The sequence below is a fragment of the Heterodontus francisci genome, chromosome 10, assembly GCF_036365525.1.
Source record: "Heterodontus francisci isolate sHetFra1 chromosome 10, sHetFra1.hap1, whole genome shotgun sequence".
NCBI classification, from domain to species: Eukaryota; Metazoa; Chordata; class Chondrichthyes; order Heterodontiformes; family Heterodontidae; genus Heterodontus; species Heterodontus francisci.
The window spans coordinates 42,198,016-42,221,396 of record NC_090380.1 but is presented as its reverse complement, the minus strand read 5'-3'; the positions used below and the strand labels follow the sequence as shown (position 1 = coordinate 42,221,396).

Sequence of the window (23,381 nt, the reverse complement as noted above, 5' to 3'; positions counted from 1 at the left end):
GAACTGGTTGAGCTACTACCTCTGAAATAATCAGTGTAGGTAAACAACATAAAAACAGAAAATGCTGGAAATATTCAGCAGGTCTGGAAGCATCTGTGGAGAGGGAAACAGAGTTAATGGGCGAGATTTTAGCTCACTCAAAACCCATTCCCTTGCACAGCATTAAAATCGGGCCTAATGTTTCAGGTCAACGACCCTTCGTCAGGTTCTGACATTTGCCTGGGTACAGAGGTGCTCCCATAACTGACCTGAGTGCCTTACATTCAGGAGTGTGCCCAATATCTAATTTTACAATGACATATTGGGAGTTGTAACAGTCGGATCCTCTTCTGATCTAAACTGGGTATCATTTCTTCATTATGTATCTTCACATGTGGGAAACTCAATGGGCTGGATTTTATTCCGACCCCCGTTGCTATTTAACAGTGGGCAGCCAATTACCTGCCCACCGTCCGGGATGCCATTTAAGCCTTTAAGGATGCGCTCCTGCCTTGAGAACGGCTGGCCAATCAGAAGGCTGGAAACTCTGCAGTATTGGCAGTGCCACCGGGAGCAGTGGCTGCAGCTGGTACTGCAGGAGGCCTGCAGTACCGAAGATGGAGGAGACCCCAGGCGCAGGTAAGTGGGGTTGGAAGTCACCGGAGCCATTCAGACAAGCCCTGGTGATGGGGTGGGGGTGTGCCCGTGTTGGTGAGTGTGGGGGGTCTTCCAGGGTGTGGGGGGGTCATCCATCATCGGTGGGGGAGGGGGGGGCCCTCTCGGGGCCATGGATTGCCCCCAAAGGAGGGACTCCCGGCTCCCCAAGGAGGCTGCCAGGCTTTACCTGCTGGCATCTCCATGCAGCAGTGGGCCCCACTGCCAACGATAAAATTGAAGTGGAGGAGGGAAGAGGCCCTTAAGTGGCCATTAATTGGAGTGGAAAGGTCGTCCTTGACCTTCCCCCCCCGCCCCCAGACAAAATGGCAGTGAGACTGGGCAATGTCAGCAACGGCGCCCCCTGCCATTTTTTTTGCCCCTCCATGCCTGTCTCAAGGGCAGAATAAAATCCTGCCCAATATTTAATTCAGATAACAAAGGTGGACTGTGAAACATTGGTGAAATAAGGCTGGATATAAATCATTCAGGTGCTTTATTACATAGACAGCGAGTGATTACCAGAATAACAATCAAAGCAAATGCTAACCACTTACTCAATCTCACTTTTCTCTTTGTAAAATGGGGAAAAAGTATAAACCCCTGAGTTGGAGGCCTGAGGAGGGGGAGCAGTGACAGCTTCTGTATCAGGCCACGCCTGCCGGGAAGTGGATCATAGGCCAAAAGTTGTTTTAAAATGATCTTTTAGGTTTTTTGTAGACCAGGTGGAGCAGTAGGATTCCTCCCGGCCTCATGAGGAAGCCTTGGGCCTTCTCAGTACCTGGCTCCTGAGCACCCTTCCCCACAATCACTTCCAAAAGCTACCCTCAACACTTACTTGACTGCCAGATTCGTTCCCACATTTTCTCGGCTGTGGCCTCCTGTTGCCGAATTCCTGTTCCCGCCCGCTGGTCAGGTTTTGTCAGGAGTCGGAGAAAATTTATGTCTGGGCCTCCATGTCCCCTGACTCTCTAGGTTTGCACCATACCCAAACTCTTATTTTCAAATCAGGGTACAAGAGGTTAAATCTTTGCTTAAATTTGTCAAAGTTTGCCAAAGCTGTAACATTTGCTGAAGTTTACATAAGCTTATCCAATGTATTTAACAATTTCTAGCATTCATTAAAGTTTATTAAAGATTTGTTCGAATTTGTAAAAAATGTTTGCCATAAAAGACTGTAATTAAATTATGTTTTTCATGGTCCAGTTAAAGTTTATTGGATTTCCTGTAAGAATTTGTTGAAATGTGTAAGAGTTTAAGGAGGTGAAATTGGTCTATGCCAGCAGAGCAAAACGACCTTGTAGCGAATCGATGGCCTGTTATACACTGTGCCAGTTTTTATTTTCCATTTGACTTGGCAACTATTGCCAAGATTTTTATCTCAAACTAAGTAAAAGTGACAGTGAGATTAGGAAATGAGTCTCCAAAAAAGAGTTTGAACTATTGTTCTGTAAATTTTAGTGGAAAGAAGATCGGGCACAGTGGTAAATCATCTGCCGATTTGCTGTTTTGTGCCACTGACGTAGAGCAATTTCACCCCCGTGTACTTAGTTGTTAAAATTTCTAGTTAAAGTTTGCTAACTGTCTGAAACATTTTATGTAATGCATTAGTCCTTGAAGTGAAAGAGAACCGTGTCTTTCGTTTCTTCTGCTTGTGACCTCTACAGGGGACCCTCATTGGGTAAAAGGCTGTGCCACAAGCTGCCCCCTGACCACCCTGCCCCCTGACCACCCTGTCCTCTGACCACTTCACCCTTGACTTCCCTGCTGCTGCACCATCCTGCCACCGACCACGCCACCCCCTGACCACCCTGCCCTCTTGAATGATGCCTCCGCAAGTGGATGTGTCATGATTCTTGGCTCCAGCTCTCACAGTCCAGCACTTTCTGCTTTGCTGGCTCCTCCTCCAGTATGTTGAGGCCCAGACCTTCTGTCATAATGAAGTTGTTCAGGGCACGGCACACAACAACTTTCCTTGCTACCCTCTCTGGGGAGTATTGGAGGACCCCCATAGACCTGTCCAACCATCTGAATTGTTCTTCAGGAGGATGCATGTACTTGACTGTATCTCTCCTCAACTACAGCATGTGGGGCGCAAAAGGCATCATCAGTGCCCGAGCTGGCATGTAATGACGGGGCTATGTGCAATAAATACATCATGGTGGTGCCTTGCTTGTGTGTCGCAGACTATCTGAGCATTGAGCGAGTGCAAACCCTTTCTCTTCAAGTCACTTTGCGGGGTTCTGAGGAAATGGGTTTTTATTGCAACATTTTCCATTGATCATCCCTGAACTCTGGGGCAGCTAGGAATCCTGCAGAAACATTATGCCATCTGCCTTTGCTCTGCTGTGGACATTCCAAATCTAATGGATTATGGAAAAGGGCATACATTACCTGCCAAATGCAGGCTGTTACGACCAGATGACAAAGGGGTCTAGGGTTCCCTCTCAGCCTTCACCTGGTCTTAGCGCAACAGGGTTTAATTTTAAACACACCGTTTTGGTTACTATTCTTCGAACTCGCTGTAAAGTCCTTGATTTTAGGTAAGATTTGTTTTCTGTTGGGACCTAGTATTCTTGTTAAACCTTATTCGATGTAGGAGACTTTTTTCTCTTGAAGTTCATGTGGCCTCAATGGGTCCAGAGGCTTGTGAGAAAGAGATGGGAGCAGACAGGAGAGAACTTCTCACTCCAGGAGCAAACAGTCTTTCTGAGTTCATACATTTTGTACAATTCAGAAAACCCCAGGTTGCCAAGCAGGTTAGTCATCTGACTAGCTGGTCTGACCATGTATGTTTGTGGATTCTCTTGTCTTAGCCGACCCGGGAATGTCTCTTCTTACACACAATACCTGGTGCTCAAAGTCCATTGTGGGTTAAAATGGAGCAGGAAATAGCCCCTTTGTCGCTCCAAGCTCTGTCTGTTAGTATGCAAATATATTTTCCAGCCACGGCTGATCTGTTTAACAAGTCATTTCCTTGCTCTAGCAACAGTTCAAAATCAATGTTCATATGACAAAATTAATATGCCTCATTCTTGGCAGGTGGTGGGGAGGGGTGGTGGGATGGTCTGCATGACAAGGCCCTCACTGCCCCTTTAGTAATCTGACACAGGCCCCCCCATGGATGCTTGGAATAATCCAGACTACTAAATATTGAGGCCCGTAGTAATCTTCATTTCTACAGTATAAGCTTTTGCTGAATGTGGTCTGGGGCTTTAAGACTTAGCAGAGCAAGTCTCTGAGTCAGCCCATGGCCTCCTTTGTGAAGTGCAACCATCACACAGTCAGTTTCTCAGACATCTCCTTGAATGCTAATTGAGGTCTATACACTCTCCAGGGTGGGTTTCCCCATGGGGAGAGCTGGGTACGATTTACATTGGTGGTGTTTCACTCTCTGGGCCTCCTGTCTCTGGTTCACTTCCTCCTTCTCTATGAAAATGACATCCAGGAGTACAGCCAGCAAAAGAGACATTTTTATTTCTCAGGTGGACTGGAAAATGGCTGTCAGGATTTACAGGAAAAGAATGGCTTCAATGCTTCCTCGAGCTGCAGATATGCAATATCTACAGGTGTCTCTGGGTGGCCGCCCACTTGAACCTTGGTGTAATTTTAAGCCTTTCTGAAGCAGTGTAATTGTGGGAAATCCATGTGTATGGCTTGATAGGTGGGCATAAAAGATTAAGGAAATTTCAGGCTGAATGTAATTATGGGGCATTGGTGAGACCACATCTGGAGTACTGTGTATAGTACTGGTCTCCTTATTTAAGGAAGGATGTAAATGCTTTGGAGGCAGTACAGAGAAGGTTTACTAGACCACAGATGATGCCAGACCTGCTGAGTATATCCAGCATTTCTTGTTTTTATTTACTAGACTAATATCTGGAATGGGCGGGCTGCCTTACGAGGAAAGATTGGACAGGCTAGGTTTGTATCCGCTGGAATTTAGAAGAGTAAGAGGCAACTTGATTGAAACATATAAGATCCTGAGGGTTCTTGACAGGATGGATGTAGAAAGGATGTTTCCCCTTGTGGGGGAATCTAGAACCGGGTCACTGTTTAAAAATAAGGGTTTGCCCATTTAAGACAGGGATGAGGAGAAATTTTTTCTCTCAGAGGGTCGTGAGTCTTTGGAATTCTCTTCCTCAAAGGGCTGTGGAGACAGTCTTTGAATGTTTTTAAGGCAGAGGTAGAGAGATTCTTGATAAGCAAGGGGGTGGAAAGTTATCAGGGTAGGTGGAAATGTGGAGTAATCAGTTCAGCCATGAACTTATTGAATGGTGGAGCAGGCTCGAAGGGCCGAGTGGCCTACTCCTGCTCCTAATTCATATGTTCTTATGTATGTTTGTACGTGCTTAGTGCACATGTGCCCAATTTTCCTCAATCTTTTACACTGGGCTTTTGATTTGCGCCCCAATTGCACGTATCTCGGGGAGCAAATACACAGCAAATTGTACCCCTGTATCTCCAGGACAACTGACTTAAATAGCAGATTTTATTGAAGTGATAAATGTCTGAACTGCTACCTTTAAAAGGTAATTAATTGCTTGCACTGAGTAAATACAAAACCACCTGCTGAGCTCTTTATGAGTGCTCCTGAGTCATCTCCTGACTGAACACAGTAACTCAGACATAACACAGCTTATAACACAGCATTCTGTCAGTGATTCCTGGAGGGTGGGTTTTAGCTGTTTGACTGATGAAGTCCTGAGACCCTTATCAAATCAAAGGAAACCAAGGTAAACCCCTTAGCGTTCTGTAGAATCTGTAGAACGTGCATGATGCAGGAAACAAAATATCTTTAATTGTGATTAAATAACATTCAGGCCCAGTAAAATACAGAATCCTTTAACCGTTTCAAATATGTTACTATACTAAGTGAGAACATTTGTAGGTCAATAGTTACTGCACTTCATCAGAATTGTTTGTTTTTGAAAAATTTCTCTACACAAGACAAAATGATGAAACAAGAGGGTAGTCTCAGTAATCACCGTTCTGATAAAGGTCATTGACCTGAAACGTTAACTCTGTTTCTCTCCCCTCAGATGTTGCCTGACCTGCTGAGTGTTTCCAGCATTTTCTCTTTTTATTTCAAGATTTCCAGCATCTGCAATATTTTGCTTTTGTTACAGTTATCGATAACCCGTTACCTAATGAGAATAACTGCAGCTACCGGCAGTGTTAATGGGTGGTCACTTGATACATTTGCATTCTAATCCATTCACTATCTTAGTGAAGATACAAACCATTTTATGATCAATAATTGGCACCTTTACCCTGAAGAGGTGTCGTTGATGACGAGCACAAGGTACTTCCACTATTGGGGTCTCTCTCTGAAATAACACCGCCGTAGATCTGGATGGCATTAGAAACCCAGAGATTTGTGGGTCTCGAGTGTTGCCATTGGATTCCTACTTGTAGCTAGCATGGAACAAGATACCCTACCTTTCAACCATCAATGATGAGCCTTTGGCCTACGGTGAGTGTTGATTTGGAGTAATAGGAGGAAGAAAGATAAAGAGGGGACAGTGGCTCACAGAGTTTACAGATCTCTGTTGGACTGCTACTCCCCATAACCCTAACTTAATTGTAAAAGCACCTGATTTTCCCAAGAAACTCAGACCTTAATTAATGCAAGAATTTAGTCTGCAAGTTGTACTTGTTCACTTCTGTTCATTGCTTTGTTGTTGAGCAGCCTCTCCAAGGAAGTCTGTGGTTTCTAGAATCAGCTGTGTATTCCTGTGTCATATGAATCTATGAGCTTTGAAAGTCACGAATTGCAATGCTTTCCGGACAGTTGGGTCTTCTTTAATTGCATTTCAGATTGTGTAACAGCTCAGCTGAATACTTCCCATTAAATGGCCGTATAAATATTGCAAAACTGCTTCAATAACAGCTCAGAAGTTCAGTCTTATGTATACCAGTTTTCAAATTGTGATTCTGAACTTTGTCTCTGACCACGGCCCTTTCCTCAATGATTGACGATGTTATGTACAGTGCAGTCTTCCCAATTGTAGTAGATACCTGCTAAACCCATTTAAGTACTCAATTTACTGCTGTTCAAGCTACCACCCATCTCCAACCTATGAACACTGATGTTCAGGCTACTCTGTTCCATTTGTTCTCATATTCCTTACTCTCTGTATTATCCCATGGACCTGGAGGTTTGGAATGGGCTTTTCTTGGCACTGTTACCAGAGCTGACTGCAGGTAGTTTATGGAAAATCTGTGCTGCAACATAAAGCATTCATTGAGCTTTCAATTCGAACCTGAATGGCCCTGCACTAATATTCTGCGGCTGCTGGCTTAACTGATGGTCATATCTGAGCTTAAAGCCATTATATTTAGAGGTTTGAGACAGTATAAAGCAATTTGAAAAGAGCATTTGATTTTTACTCATCAATCAGTGAATCTAATAGGGATTATCAGTGAGATAGAGGGGTATCATGCCCGTGATTGTTTCAGCATTGGTTTTGCCCACAGAAAACCCCCCTCCCCCTGCCCACTACCAGTTGGCGATTGCCTATAAAATTGTCTTTGTGGTTAGTCTAATTTCTCCATGCTAGGGTTCATATGCAGAGGTTGCTCTGAGGATTCTGGGAAGATGTAATGACTAATTGACACATGTTCTCAAGTTGACCACTGAGCTTCTACCACATGAATGCAGTTGGCTAGTTAAGAGTGGCTATGTTACTGGACTATCAATCCAGAGAATTTGAATTCAGTTTAAAAAACCTAGAAAGTAAAAGCTGGAAATATCAGTAAAAGTGACCATGAAGCTATCAGATTGTCACAAAAACTCAGTTGGTTCATTATTGTCCTTTAGGGAAGGAAACCTAACATCCTTACCCAGCCTAGCCTATATATGACTCCAATCCTGCACAAATGTGGTCAACTCTTAACTGCCCTCTGACCTAGCAAGACACTCAGTTGTACCAAATTACTGCCAACGGTTCAAGTAGAAGACCCACCATCAACTACTTAGGGGCACCTGGGGATGGGTAGTAAAATCTGCTCTTTTTAGTGACACCCACATCCCAAGAATGAATGTATTAAAAAAAGGCAGCCAGCCCCACTATCTTTCTGTCTATTGTGTATAAAAAACACATTCACAGTAGCCTGGTGCTACCAAAGACACTGATACCTAAAGGTAATAAATTTTGAATGGTAGAATGCTAGTAGGCTACCTAAATATATCACCTGTATATTCATCATAGTATTGGAAAAATGCAATGTAAGCCAGGGAAAGCAGAAGCACTCAGGTTATAGGTGTTTACATAGTTTGACTGGAAAAGAAAGAAAAATATAGAAGACATGAATGTATGAAACTCCGCAAAGCAACCCGCAACCTAATTTTTTGTGAATGAGCTCCAGGGAGAATTCACAACTGTGGAACCTCTGTCAAAAACTAGATTGGAAATGTTTTGAGGATTGTTCCTGACATGAGTTCAGAGTGTGACAGGAAATAAATTATATTTTTGAAAAAAAGAGACTTCATAACTGCACAGCTTTCAACATGTTCATGCCCCTTGCTACAGGAATTGTCACAACATTTTCAATTTTTGTGAAGCATTACATAAGATGTCCCTAGTAGCCCAAGACATCTCCTGGATGACAGAAGCAAAATTAAAAATGATCCCTAGGCTCTTAACACCAAGTTATAACTTTCATGACTTGATGACCTGGTCTTATTCCTTAAGGTCCCAGGAGCTTGTTGTTCTCTGTAATAGTGTTGATAATAGTACATCTCCACTACCAGCAGACTTCTGAGTGCAGGCTGCTCTTTACTTGTCTAATTCTGAAGCAATTTTAATAAAGAGACCTCTAAAGATTCACTTCAAACAATGGTTATCGCAGGGTTATTTCGGAAAGTTTCTGTACTCTACTGTGCTCTAACAATGCACATTAACCATAACTTCAGAAGTGTGCCTTCTACTGCCACAGAGAGATATGTTGTTATTCCTCAATTAGGAACATAGATGCAGGAGTAGGCCATTCGGCCCTTTGAGCCTGCTGTTCCATTTAATAAGATCATGGCTGATCTGATTATGGTCTCAACTCCACTTTCCTGTCTGTCTGCCATAACCCAAGACTCCCTTGTCTATTAAAAATCTATCTAACTCAGCCTTGAATAAATCCAATGAGCCAGCCTCCACTGCTTCCTGGGGAAGAGAATTCCACAGATTAACGACCTGCTGAGAGAAAAAAAATTCTCCTCATCTCCATCTCAAAAGGGAGACAAACTGTGTCCCCTAGTTCTAGTCTCCCACACAAGAGGAGACATCTTCCCAGTATCCACTCTATCAAATCCCCTCAGGATCTTATATGTTTCAATAAGATCACCTTTCATTCTTCAAAACACCAACAGGTAAAGGCCCAACCTGTTCAGCCTTTCCTCATAAGATAAGTCCTGCATCCCAGGAATGAGTCGAGTGAAGCTTCTCTGATGCAGTTATATCCTTTTTCAAATAAGAAGACCAAAATGTGAACAGTACTCTAGATCTGGTCTCACCAAGGCCCTGTATAGCTGCAGTAAAACTTCCCTACTTTTATATTCCATTCCCCTTGCAATAAATGACAACATTCCATTTGCCTTCCTAATCACTTGCTGTACCTGCATATTAATTTTTTGTGATTCGTGTACCAGGATGGCCAGAACTCTCTGTACCACCGAATTCTGCAGTCTCTCTCCATTTAAATAATGTACTGCTTTTTTATTCTTCCTGCCAAAGTGGACAAGTTCATATTTTCCCACATTATACTCCATCTGCCAAATTTTAGCCCACTCGCTTAATCTATCTAAATTCTTTTGTAAACTCTTTACCTCCTCTTGACAACTTACTTTCCTACCTATCTTCGTGTCATCGGCAAATTTAGCAACCATACATTCGGTCCCTTCATCCAAGTCATCGATATAGATTTTAAATAGTTGAGGCCCCAGCAGTGATCCCTGAGGCACTCCACTAAATACAGCTTGCCAACTCAAAAAAAAACATTTATCCTACTTGCTGCTTCCTGCTAGCTAACCAATCCTTTATCCATGCTAATATGTTACCCCCTACACCATGTGTTATTATTTTGTGCAGTAACTTTTGATGTGACACATTATCAAATGCCTTTTGAAATCCAAGTATGCCACATCTACAGGTTCTTCTTTATCTACCTTGCTTATTACTTCCTCAAAGAACTCTAATAATTTAGTTAAACACAATTTCCCTTTCACAAAACCATGTTGGCTCTGCATGATTTTATTGTGATTTTCTAAGTATCCTGCTATAACCTCCTTAAAATGGATTCTAGCAATTTCCCTATGACAGATGTTAGGCCAATTGGCCTATAGTTTCCTGCTTTCTGTCTCCCTCCTTTCTTAAATAAGGTAAAGGTGTTATATTAGCGATTTTCCAATCCGCTGGGACCCTTCCAGAATCTGGGAAATTTTGAAAGATTATGACCAATGCCTTTTCTATCTCTGCAGCTCTCCAGACCAGAGACAGAGCGAGAGAGAGAAGAGCAGGGTGGGAGCAGAGGTTTAAAAATCACGCCAAAAGCCCAGAGCCAGAGACAGAGCGAGAGAGAGAGGAGCATGGCGGGAGGGGAGGTTTAAAAAGCACGTCAAAAGCCCAGAGTCGGAGACCAGAGACAGACAGATCGAGAGAGAGAGGAGCATGGGGGGAGCAGTAGGAGCGGAGCAGGAAAAAATTGAAAAGTGACATCAGAGTGACGTCACAATCAGCAGTAAGAGCAGGGAAACAGAGAGCTGCTGGGGTGAGTATAAAGGTAATTTAATTTAAATCAAACATAGCATCAAACATCACAGGCAAGCAGGTAGATGATTGGTTTGCGAAGAAGCTACCTGTTTGGTAAGTATCTGGTAAGTGATTAAGATCCATTTTAAACCTAACGTTTAAAATAGTATCATGCAGATCCCCACCTGCCAAGAATGAGGCACATTAATTTCGCCACATGGACATTAAATTTCAAATTATTGCTGGGAAGAACAGAAGGCCTGTGACAAGGAGTTGCCAGGCCCCTGTCTGGAAAGACATTTTTGCATATTAACAGACAGTGTTTTGGAACAAAGGAGCTATCCCCTGCTCCAAGACAATCTACAAACAGACGTGGTTAGAGAAGTTAGTCACATGACTAACTGGCTGTTGCAGAGTTTGAATAGAGAGTCTGCAGAGAGCTGCTTGCTCCTGGATTGAAAAAACCTCTCCTGGCTGGCTCGCCACAGCCTCTGCTGTCTGCCCCCATCTCTTTCTCATGGAACTGATTCCACTGAAGATATATAAACTTCATGAGCGAAAAGTCTCCTACAGCTTACAAAGTTTAAGAAATACTGGGCCCCAACGAAAACCAAGATCTATCTACAATCAAGGACTCTACAGTGGGCTCGAAGACCCATAACAAAAACTCTTTAGATATTGCCTCCAACTTTTCCACTTTATTTCTTCTGCTCTTTTCTGTCTCTATTTGCATGTGTGTATTGTGTATGCATGCTAGCATGGGCACGTCGTGTATCCATAGGCGTCAACCAAATTAAAGTTTAAGTTAAAATGTAATAAAATTTCACCTTTCTTCTTTAAACCTAAGAAAGCCTGTTTGTGCTCGTTTCTTTGCCTTATAATTGGAAAGCGGTAAACAAGGATTCACCAAGGGGGAGCTAAAAACACAGTGTGTTTAAAAAATAACCCTGTTACAGTAAGAACAGGTGAAGGCTGAAAGGGAACCCGAGACCTCTTTTTCACCTGGTCATAGCAATAGTAAAGGAACTAGTGGTAAGCTTAATAAAATATATAAAAAAAGGAAAATAAAATAAAATAAATAATTGAATAAAATAATTAAGTAGTTAATTAAAACGTATTAAGTAATGTGTCACAGCTGCAGCATGTGGGAGCTCCTGGATGCCTGTGTGATCCAGGGCAAACACATCTGCAGTAAGTGTTTGCAGCTCGAAGAGCTTCGGCTCAGAGTTATTGAACTGGAGTCCGAGCTACAGACACTGTGACACATCAGGAGGGGGAAAGTCACCTGGACATTTTGTACCAGGAGGCAGTCACACCCCTTAGAATAGGGTCTTCTGATTTGGTCAGTGGTCAGGGACAGGAGAGTGGACACAGAATGGATACATTTCAACGAGAAAGAAAAATTCCAAGGGTGGGACCAGCCATCCGTGGTTAACTAAAACAGTTAAAGATAGAATCAAACTTAAAGAAAAAGCCTATAACTGTGCAAAGATGGGAGGCAGGTCAGAAAATTGGACAGAACATAAAAAACAGCAAAGAATGACTAAACGATTGATAAAGAAGGTAAAATTAGAGTAGAGAGAAAGCTAGCCAGAAATATAAAGACAGATAGTAAGAGTGTCTGTAGATATTTTAAAAAGAAAATAGTTAACAAAGTGAGTGTTGGTCCTATAGAAAGTGAGCCTGGGGAATTAATAATGGATAATAAAGAGATGGCAGATGAATTGAACAGATATTTTGCATCGGTCTTCACTATTGAGGATACAAGTAACATCCCAGGATTAGCTGTAAGTCAGGAAATGGAAGGGAGGGAGGAACTCAGGAAAATTACAATCACCAGGAAAGTGGTACTGAACAAATTGTTGGAGCTGCGGGCTGACAAGTCCCCGTGTCCTGATGGACTTCATCCTAGGGTGTTAAAAGAAGTGGCTAGTGAGATAGATGATGCGTTAGTTTTAATTTTCCAAAATTCCCTAGAATCCGGGAAGGTTCTGTTAGATTGTAAAATAGTGAATGTAACTCCTTTATTCAAAAAGGGAGGGAGACAGAAAGCAGGAAACTACAGGCCAGTTAGCTTAACATCTGTCCAAGGGAAATTGTTAGAAACTATTATTAAAGACATTATAGCAGGGCATTGAGAAAAATTCAAGGTAATCAGGCAGAGACAACATGGTTTTGTGAAAGGGAAATCATGTTTAACCAATTTTTTGGAGTTCTTTGAGGGAGTTACATGTGCTGTGGATAAAGGGGAACCGGTGGATGTATTGTACTTGGATTTCCAGAAGGCATTTGATAAGGTGCTACATCAAAGGTTATTGCAGAAAATAAAAGCTCATGGTGTAGGGGGTAACATATTGGCATGGATAGAAGATTGGCTAACTAAAAGGAAACAGAGAGTAGGCATAAATGGGTCATTTTCTGGTTGGCAAGATGTAACGAGTGGTGTGCCGTAGAGATCTGTGCCGGGGCCTCAACCTTTTACAATTTATATAAATGACTTAGATGAAGAGACCAAAGGTATGGTCGTTAAATTTGCTGATGACACAAAGATAGGTAGGAAAGTAAGTTGTGAAGAGGACATAAGGGGGCTACAAAGGGATATAGATAGGTTAAGTGAGTGGGCAAAGGCCTGGCAAATGGAGTATAATGTGGGAAAGTGTGAAATTGTCCATTTTGGCAGGAAGAATAAAAAAGAAGCATATTATCTAAATGGTGAGAGATTGCAGAGCTCTGAGATGCAGAGTGATCTGGGTGTCCTAGTGCATGAATCGCAAAAGGTTAGGATGCAGGTACAGCACGTAATTAGGAAAGCTAATAGAATGTTATTGTTTATCGCGAGGGGAATTGAATACAAAAGTAGGGAGGTTATACTTCAGCTATACAGGGCATTGGTGAGACCACATCTGGAGTACTGTGTACAGTACTGGTCTCCTTATTTAAGGAAGGATGTAAATGCGTTGAAGGCAGTATGGAGAAGGTTTACTAGACTAATACCTGGAATGGGTGGACTGTCTTATGAGGAAAGATTGGACAGACTAGACTTGTATCCACTGGAATTTAGAAGAGTAAGAGGCAACTTGATTGAAATATATATGATCCTGAGGAGTCTTGACAGGGTGGATGTGGAAAGGATGTTTCCCCTTGTGGGCGAATCTAGAACTAGGGGTCATTGCTTAAAAATAAGGGGTCACCCTTTTAAGACAGAGATGAGGAGAAATTTTTTCTCTCTGAGGGTTGTGAGTCTTTGGAATTCTCTTCCACAAAAGGCGTTGGAAACAGAGTCTTTGAATATTTTTAAGGCAGAGGTAGATAGATTCTTGATAAGCAAGGGGGCGGAAGGTTATCGGGGGTAGGTGGAAATGTGGAGTAATCAGTTCAGCCATGAACTTATTGAATGGCGGAGCAGGCTCGAAGGGCCGAGTGGCCTACTCCTGCTCCTAATTCGTATGTTCGTGTATGTACTTCTTTTAAGACCCTAGGATGCAAGCCATAAAGTCCTAGGGACTTGTCAGCCTTTAGGTCTAATAGTTTTCCCAGTACCTTTTCCCTGGTTTTCCCTTTTGCCTCTTGATTTTCAAGAATTTTGGGGAAGTTTTCTAAGTCTTCTACATTGAAGACAGGCACAAAATGCCTGTTCAACACTTCTGCCATTTCATTGTTTTCAATTGTTAATTCCCCAGACTCACTCTCTGGAGGATCAACACTATCTTTTGTTACTCTTTTCCTTTTAAACACTTGTAGAAACTCTTACTATCTGCTTTTATATTTCTAGCTAGCTTTCTCTCATACTCTAATTTCTCCCTTTTTTTTAGTCATCCTTTGCTGGTTCCTAAAATCATCCCAATCTTCTGACTTGCCACTGATCTTCACAGAATTGTACAGTGTTTCTTTCAATTGATACTATCCTTAACTTCTTTATTTAGCCACAGTTGATGGATCCTTCTCAAAGAGTCTTTCTTTCTCGCTGAGATAAATCTTTGTTGAGAGTTATTAAACATCTGCTTAAAAGTCTGTCACTGTATCTCTACTGTCTTACCTTTTAACCTAGTTTCCCAGTTCACTTTAGCCAACTCTGCCTTCATATCCTTAGAAATACCTTTATTTAGGTTTAAAACACTAGTCTTAGACCCACACTTCTCACCTTCAAATTCTGTCATGTTACAATCGCTGTCACCTAGAGGCTCTTTACTACAAGGTTATTGACTAATCCTGTCTCATTTCACATTACCAGGTCTAAAATAACCTGCTCCCTGGTTGGTGCTAGAATGTACTGGTCTAAAAAATTGTCCAGAATACACTCTATGAAATCATTTTCCAGCCTACCTTTGCCAATTAACCATCAGGTTACTCCCTGTTTATACCAAGTGAGGGGCATTTTTGTCTCAATCCAATCAGAATTTGCGTTGCGACAAGCCAAATCATTTCATATGAAGCCCTTACAAGGTACTGAGAAGAGACTTTCATGCTGTTGGTTTGGCCTGGATTTAAACCTCAGTTGCAGAGTCAGAAGGACATCAGGCTAACCCACTACACCACTCAGTCTCTCCTGAATGACAAACACCAATTTCACTAAGCAGCAAGGGAATGCAATTATCAAACTAGATCTTAGATTTGTGTCTCCCAACATTTTAGGGCCATAGGTCCCTCTATTTTGAAAAAAGATGGTAGGAATGCATGTTCATCACAGGAACTTAAAAAACACTGATGAAATTGTGGAAAGATGTGGTCTAGAAATATATTTTCAGAGAACACAGTTTCATTAGTGGATATAAAAAAAAGACACGGCCCATCACAAAACAAAAATAATAATGAGCCTTTAACATTTCTCAAGCAGCTAATAATAGCTTAACTAGCAGGTGTCAATGGTCCCTATGCTTAGCTGTAGAGTGAGAAATGATTGATGACAAGAACAAAAAGCCGGTGTTAGATATCAGTCACTGGCCGCCACTGCACTGAAGTGATATGAGTGGGTTTTGATTCAACAATGCAAAGGACGCAATTGATGTGGCAGGTCATCAGAGATATGGTTAGCACTGCCTCATGATCTCAGGACTTGGCAGCAGATCCATAAGAAATTCTGTGTGTTGAGAGAGAATGCAAAGATAGGAATAAAAACAAGAAATGCTGGAACCACTCAGCAGGTCTGGCAGCATCTGTGGAGAGAGAAGCAGAGTTAACATTTTGGGTCAGTGACCCTTCTTCGGAACTCGCAAATATTAGAAATGTCAAAGGTTATAAGCAAGTGAGCCGGGGGTGGGGCAAGAGATAACAAAGGAGAAGGTGTAGATTGGACAAGGCCACATGGTCAGCTATGTGGCCTTGTCCAATCTACACCTTCTCCTTTGTTATCTCTTGCCCCACCCCCAGCTCACTTGCTTATAACCTTTGACATTTCTAATATTTGTCAGTTCCGAAGAAGGGTCACTGACCCAAAATGTTAACTCTGCTTCTCTCTCCACAGATGCTGCCAGACCTGCTGAGTGGTTCCAGCATCCGCAGTATTTTGCTTTTATTTTAATGCAAAGATAGGATTTGAATTTCAGTGTTAAATAGGAGTTATATGGCATGAAGAAATGTAGGAGATGTTAAGGATATACGCAAAGGTATTGTACTCACAGTGAGCATTGTTAGTGAGGATGTAGCAAATAATAGAAAATAATATTATTGTGTGAATGACATTATATAAGCAAGGAGATAGCAAGGGAAATGTGCTGCAGGAAAGAATTGTTCTCATGTTTAAAGGCTAAATTGGCACACCTCCAGATCTTGCAATGTGAACCAGTTGGTGAAACACTAGAAAAGAAACAGGACACTCTTTATGTGGCTGCTGTGGTTGAGCTGTTTGGTAGGGACAGCTTAGAAGGCTTGGGGCCTTCAGAAGTTGGCAAAGAGCAACAATAACAACTTGCATTTATGTAGCGCCTTTAATACAGTGAAAGGCTTCACAGTTGGGGCAGCATTGGTTATTCAAATATACTAGGATTTGCATCAACATCTCCATAAATATAGATTGTGCTTAACTGTCTAATTTTTTTTTTTTATTTCCAAAATATACTTTATTCATAAAAATCTGTAAAAATTACATTGCCAAACAGTTTCCAAACAGCACCAAAAAATACAAACATTGCAAGGGAGATCAGTTTCCTTCAATACTGTCATGAGTTTCTTCCCAACCCTTCCGTTTCACAATTGTCATGTCAATTACAGTTTTACATTTACAGCAATTGAGAATATTAACGATACAGTTCGAGGGGTTTCCCATGGATCCAGCCCCTCAGTCCAGCTTGGTGGGGGAACCTTACACTGTGGTCTTTCCCCATTGAGCCTTTGCTGCGGCTGCCCCAAGCTTTAGTGCGTCCCTCAGCACGTAGTCCTGGACCTTGGAATGTGCCAGTCTGCAACATTCGGCGGTGGACAACTCTTTGCGCTGGAAGACCAGCAAGTTTCGGGCAGACCAAAGGGCGTCTTTCACCGAATTGATAGTCCTCCAGCAGCAGTTGATGTTTGTCTCGGTGTGCGTCCCTGGGAACAGCCCGTAGAGCACAGACTCCTGTGTTACAGAGCTGCTTGGGATGAACCTTGACAAAAACCACTGCATCTCTTTCCACACCTGCTTTGCAAAGGCACATTCCAGGAGGAGGTGGGCGACCGTCTCTTCCCCACCACAGCCAACGCGGGGGCACTGTGCGGAGGGGGCGAGACTTCGGGTGTGCATGAAGGATCTGACGGGGAGGGCCCTTCTCACCACCAGCCAAGCTACGTCTTGGTGCTTGTTTGAAAGTTCTGGTGATGAGGCATTCCGCCAAATGACTTTGACGGTCTGCTCGGGGAACCATCCGACAGGATCCACCGTTTCCTTTTCTCGTAGGGCCTTGAGGACATTCCGTGCAGACCACTGCCTGATGGACCGGTGGTCAAAGGTGTTTTTCCGCAGAAACTGCTCCACGAAGGATAGGTGGTACGGCGCCGCCCAACTGCATGGTGCGTTCCGCGGCAATGTGACCAGGCCCATCCTTCGCAACACCGGGGACAGATAGAACCTCAGCACGTAGTGACACTTGGAGTTTGCGTACTGGGGATCGACACATAGCTTGATGCAGCCGCACACGAAGGTGGTCATCAGGATGAGGGCCACGTTGGGTACATTTTTCCCGCCCATGTCCAGAGATTTGAACATCGTGTCCCTCCGGACCCGGTCCATTTTAGATCCCCAGACGAAGCGGAAAATGGCTCGGGTGACTGCCACGGCGCAGGAGTGGGGTATGGGCCAGACCTGCGCCACGTAGAGCAACAACGTGAGCGCCTCGCACCTGATGACCAGGTTCTTACCCACAATGGAGAGAGATCGCTGCCCCCACATGCCCAACTTTTGTCGTACCTTGGCTACTCGCTCCTCCCATGTTTTGGTGCACGCCCCGGCACTTCCGAACCATATCCCCAGCACCTTCAGGTAATCTGACCTGACGGTGAAGGGGACAAAGGATCGGTCAGCCCAGTTCCCAAAGAACATAGAACCTCAGCACGTAGTGACACTTGGAGTTTGCGTACTGGGGATCGACACATAGCTTGATGCAGCCGCACACGAAGGTGGTCATCAGGATGAGGGCCACGTTGGGTACATTTTTCCCGCCCATGTCCAGAGATTTGAACATCGTGTCCCTGTCTAATAGTACAAGTAAGGACAATGCAGTACATAAATGGATGTGTGCTTTTGATGCATAATGTACCATCTGCTCCCTTCATAGGGCAAGGACAACCTACTCACCTTCAAGTCAAAGCAGAATTGTATCCCTCAACACACAGCAAATGTCATTACCCTTGTTGGAAGCAGACAGTAGCACAGAAACACATAATGCAGATTTTGAGAAAGAAGAAAGTCAGGATGAGTAATAGAGCACTGATAATGCAAGGAAAGCACTGGTGATGGGTAATGAGGAGCCAATTGGTCCATGGCAGAGTGCTACATACTCCTCCTGAGCTACATGAGGATACAATGGTGTGCAGTACTTTTGTGGAACCAGGATGAACAATTCTGTAGGCATGGCAGAAGCTCTGCCCATTTGTACACCAATTTCAGTCAGGGTTCTGCAACTGCCATTAGGATTCCAATTAGCATGTGCAAGGCATCTAATGCCTGCTTCTGGTGGGCATCCTGCACACCTAAAAGTCATCTGTTTCCAATATGGCATCCATCGCATTTTCAGGGGAGATCGGGCATGGCAGATTGTGATCTAAAAATTATCTCCCTAACCTCTTAATGCCCAAAGAACAGACATAAATGGCGTTGAACATCTCCTCCATTGCATTGTGAACTGGAGTTAAATCCTCTTATTCCCTCTCACACCTTCCAATCATAATTAAGTACAGATTTATCCTAATTAGCTGTTAACAAGCCTTTGTAAGTAGCACTTTGTCCCCTGAACGTTTGATGAATGCTTCTCATCAGAGTTGGAATATTCTGAATGTTAACACAAACAACTAATATTGCTTGCCACTGGCAGTTCATCCCTCTTTGTTTGAAGCTCCTTCTTTGCTAAAATGAGCAAATGAAAAGATATTCTACTCTAACGATTTAACCTCTCAGACCACCCTTGAAAAATTGAACTTGAACGGTGGTCAGATTTGAAACACTCTTATTTATGTAGCACAGCACCACTTGTACCATGCACACGAGTATAAAAAGGAGCTCAACGCTAAAAGAAGTGGAAGTTTAATCTAAAAAAAAGCTTTGTTTCCCAACAAAATGAACAGGAAGCAGAGTCTCGTGCTGGCGGAATGATGATATAAGCAATCTCCAGTGATTCTCCAACCAGTGGGGTAGATTGATTTTGTCCTTCCTTGCACTTTTGGAAAACAATGACAACTCAACTTGAACAATAGCTAATTAATCATATGCAATATATATATGTATTGTTAGAGGAGTGTGTGTGTGTGTGTATGTATATAAATGAGGTATTGTTCCTTTAGCAATCAGTGGGGGCATGCTGAGTTTATGCTGATAAACAGGATAGAATTTCTAAAGGAGAACACAACCTGCTGTAAGATATCTGAGGAGCCTTTCCCTGCAATCTGCTCCAGAGCGGCTTTCAACCTTGTCTGAACCCCTGGTTTCGCAGTAATTATTATTTTTTCCACCTGCCAACAGTCGAGAATTTCCAGCAGTGAAATTCCTTCTGTCTCTTTCATAGCATCGTGAATCGGGCAGTCACCAAGAAAAATCTGTTTGCCAGCTGTTTGGGAACTAGCCAAAGATTTCGACCTGTAGTTTGAAATTAATTCCCACCTTTCTTTTTAGCAACTACAGTTGAGCATTCTATAGACCGGGGGTGCCCCTACACTGCCTATCCTCTTCCCCTTGTCAGCCCAATTCTCCCCACCCTCCTCACCACCTCTGTCATATACTGTCACTAGAATGACAATTTCTCCTCCAGACTGATTACCTGCCTGATTTAACAGATAACTTCAGATCATACTGATAGTGAAAGCATTTTTCCTTCGACATTACAAGTGCAGCAGTCCTGGGTAATGCACTGGCACTTAGTTTTTGCATTAGCATTTATATTTTATTCGGGAAACTGTTGTCACGCTGCTACGTATTACATGGAATAAACTGTGAGCGGCTGTGTTAATGCAGTTCCAACAAGCACTTGTAGAGTTGGCCAAGGAGCAATGAGGTGATGGGGAGTGTTTTTCTATCTGAGGAGGCAATGATTCAAAACCAACTGACAGCACAAAAATGAGTGTAACTCCAAATGTACAGGACTTGCATGGAAATTCTTTTGAAGTTCCATAATTTGACATTATAATCAGACTGTAAAATACAAACAATCCACTGATGCTTGATTTAAGTTAATTTAACTACAATTTCCAAGTTGGGGCTGGTACGATTTAGTTGACAGAATAAATACTCTTTTCACCGAGTTGCTGATTGCATGGCAGCACAATTTATAGCAGAAATCAAAGCACTGGTGGCAAACACAGATTAGCAAAACACCCTTAGAAGCAGCTTTTAACAGTAATGTCAAACATAATAATCGTTTACTTTACCATCCTGTCCAGAGTTCTGTAAGTATTCGCCCAGGTCACAACCAAACGCCGTGTCCTTCGCACCCTTCCGTTTTCCTTTCTGTTTTGCTCCCTTGTTCTTCATGGGTGAACAAAGATGACTTGAATAATCTTTGCCTCAAATTGCTTTACCACAAGAGCTGTCTGCAAACAACCATCAGTTTTAAAAAAACACAATCCCAATAAATCTGCCTTGGCCAACAGGCAGTGCAGACTCACATCCTGACAAGAAGTTCAGTCAGTAAGTAGTAATAGCAATGAATTTTGCAGACTCCACATTGTGTGCGAAAAGAAATGATAGGATCCCTTAGTCGTCCTTTCAGAAGAGACAATTTCACTTCTTGGCAGCAAATTCTGACAGTCATACAGCTTCAAATTTATAGAAAAAAATTGGAGTTTTCTCCCTCTCTCTCTCTTCCAGGCCCCGTAAGACTGAGAGTTTAAACATCAGCTTCCTGTGCCTTTTTTCCCCTTCCAAAGCATGTCAATGGTTTATCGATTTGTTCTCAGGAAATGCTGTAAGAAACCAAGGAAGTGAGGCACTAAGGACAAGCGTTACTGTTAGCTGGGCCTGACAGCAGGGAGATAACGGCCCCAGCCTTTAATAGTCACAGCCTGACAGGAAACCTGGTGTAGGCCAGCTTGGTGCTCAGTGCTAAACCACATCCTGTTGCAAAGTCTCTTTCAAAACTCATATACACACACACACATAGAAGGAAAAAAAAATCCTATGGTTTTTATTAAGTGAATACCATAATGTTATGTCATAGGTATAATTATGGAAAGGTTTTTTACCACATAGCTGTCTAATAGTATTCTAACACAATTTATTACTGTTTAAAATTACTTTATTTCATGACCAGCAAGCTGAATTACAGGGTCAGTCACAAAATGTTTACTTTTAAAATGAGGGCTCCACTGCAAAATCAAATCAATGTTAAATTTCTTACAGTGCGTTGCAGTTTCTTTTCTTCTAAACTTTGTGCGTTCTTCTTAAAGGAAATTCTTTACAGATCAGTTAATAATGTAGATGTCCACATTTATTCTGGATAACTTTCTGAGATTTCTCATACCTATCCACAACTTGACAAAAAGTTAAACTGAATGAGCTGTGTTGATTTAACCTGCAGCCCAAAGCTACAAAGTTGGCTTCCTCCTTACACAGGAGGTGTTTGTATAAAATCCCAGAGTAACGGGAGTAAACAACCTATTATTTGGTCATCAGATTTGCTTAATTTGCATTGAGATAAAGCACAACAAGTACTTCTAGTTAAAATGAAAAGAATAAGGATTTTCTTCAAAGAAGGTTTTTTTCTTGTTGATTAAATGGAGCTGTGACTGTGAAACGAATGTTTGAAAGAAAGCAAAAACTTGCATTTATATGGCACCTTTCATGACCTCAGGACATCCCAAAGCACTTTGCAGCCAATGACGTACTTTTGAAGTGTGGTCACAATTTGCTTTATTGTATACAGCTCTCTAATCTGTGTCAGGTCTCCTAATGACAAGTCACAATTTCTGACAGAAATCACTCATTTATATGTATCAAGATATAAAGTTTGTTTATTCTGAGGGTAAATATTTTGACACCCCAAAATGTAATCGCAGTGCTCGTTATTAGATGTTGTTGATCATTGAAGAAGTGTTGCTTTTCATTTACAGTTTCCTTTGTTTTTTCCCTCCCGTTCCCTGCTGTGGGTACTATTTGCAGCCTGGACCCCCCACCAAGGGAGCTGTAATTTATTGCATCAACCCTGGCTCAATGGCAGACAGGTTCATGTCCCACCTCAGAGTGTGGAGCAAAAAGAAATCTAGGCTGACATCCCAGACTGACTGAGTACTGCATTGTCAGAGGTACTGTCTTTTGGATGAGATGTTACATCAAGTTCTCAGATGGATGCAAACATATGCCACGGCACTATTTTGAAAGCGAGCAGGTGAATTCCAACATTCTTTCTAATGTTTTTTGGAGTGCAGGGGTGAGTTATTTAAGTGATTTAAATCTTTTTGTTTGGCGAACACAGTAACTTAAAGGAGCCAACTTGTGTGCAACCTGCATGGGGACTTTCGGGTTTCTGCACAGCCACATGGCCGAGTAACTCACAGGGAACATTGATGAGTTTTCCCCAGTTTCCTGGTCAATAATAATCCTTCAACCAATATCAATAAAGCAGATTATCTGGTCATTTATTTCATTGCTGTTTGCGGAAGCTTGCAGTGTGCAAATTTGCTGCCATGTTTCCTACATTACAACAGTGACTACACTTTCGAAAAATGATTTAATTGGTTGTAAAGCATTTTGAGTTGCCCTATGGCAGTGAAAGCAGCTATATTAATGCAAGTAATAAAAGCAAAATACTGCGGATGCTGGAAATCTGAAACACAAACAAGAAATGCTGGAATCACTCAGCAGGTCTGGCAGCATCTGTGGAAAGAGAAGCAGAGTTAACGTTTCGGGTCAGTGACCCTTCTTCGGAACTGACAAATATTAGAAAAGTCACAGATTATAAGCAAGTGAGGTGGGGGTGGGAAGAGATAACAAAGGAGAAGGTGCAGATTGGACCAGGCCACATAGCTGACCAAAAGGTCACGGAGCAAAGGCAAACAATATGTTAATGGTGTGTTGAAAGACAAAGCATTAGTACAGATTAGGTGTAAATACACTGAATATTGAACAGCAGCAAGTGCAAACCTGAAAAAAACCCTGAAAAAAACAGTGGGTAAGCAAACTGAACAAACTAAGATGAAATGAAATAAATGCAAAAACAGATTGTAAAAAATGTAAAAAAGAATGTAAAAAAAAGGAAGAAAAAATAACTAAAAATGAAAGTAAAATGGGGGGCTGTCATGCTCTGAAATTATTGAACTCAATGTTCAGTCCGGCAGGCTGTAGTGTGCCTAATCGGTAGATGAGATGCTGTTCCTCGAGCTTGCGTTGAT

At 42.4% G+C, this 23,381-nt stretch overlaps 1 protein-coding gene across 2 annotated transcripts in view; it reads right to left on the bottom strand.

The window, feature by feature from the left end:
- arhgap31 (Rho GTPase activating protein 31) overlaps nt 1-21,048 on the bottom strand; it is a 106,373-nt gene extending 85,325 nt beyond the window's left edge. For both annotated transcript variants that reach the window (XM_068040497.1, XM_068040498.1), the window contains exon 1: nt 20,424-21,048. In XM_068040497.1, the coding sequence (XP_067896598.1) occupies nt 20,424-20,526 (103 nt within the window). In that variant the 5' untranslated portion in view covers nt 20,527-21,048. The remainder of the gene's footprint in view (nt 1-20,423) is intronic.
- Nucleotides 21,049-23,381: the final 2,333 nt, after the last annotated feature.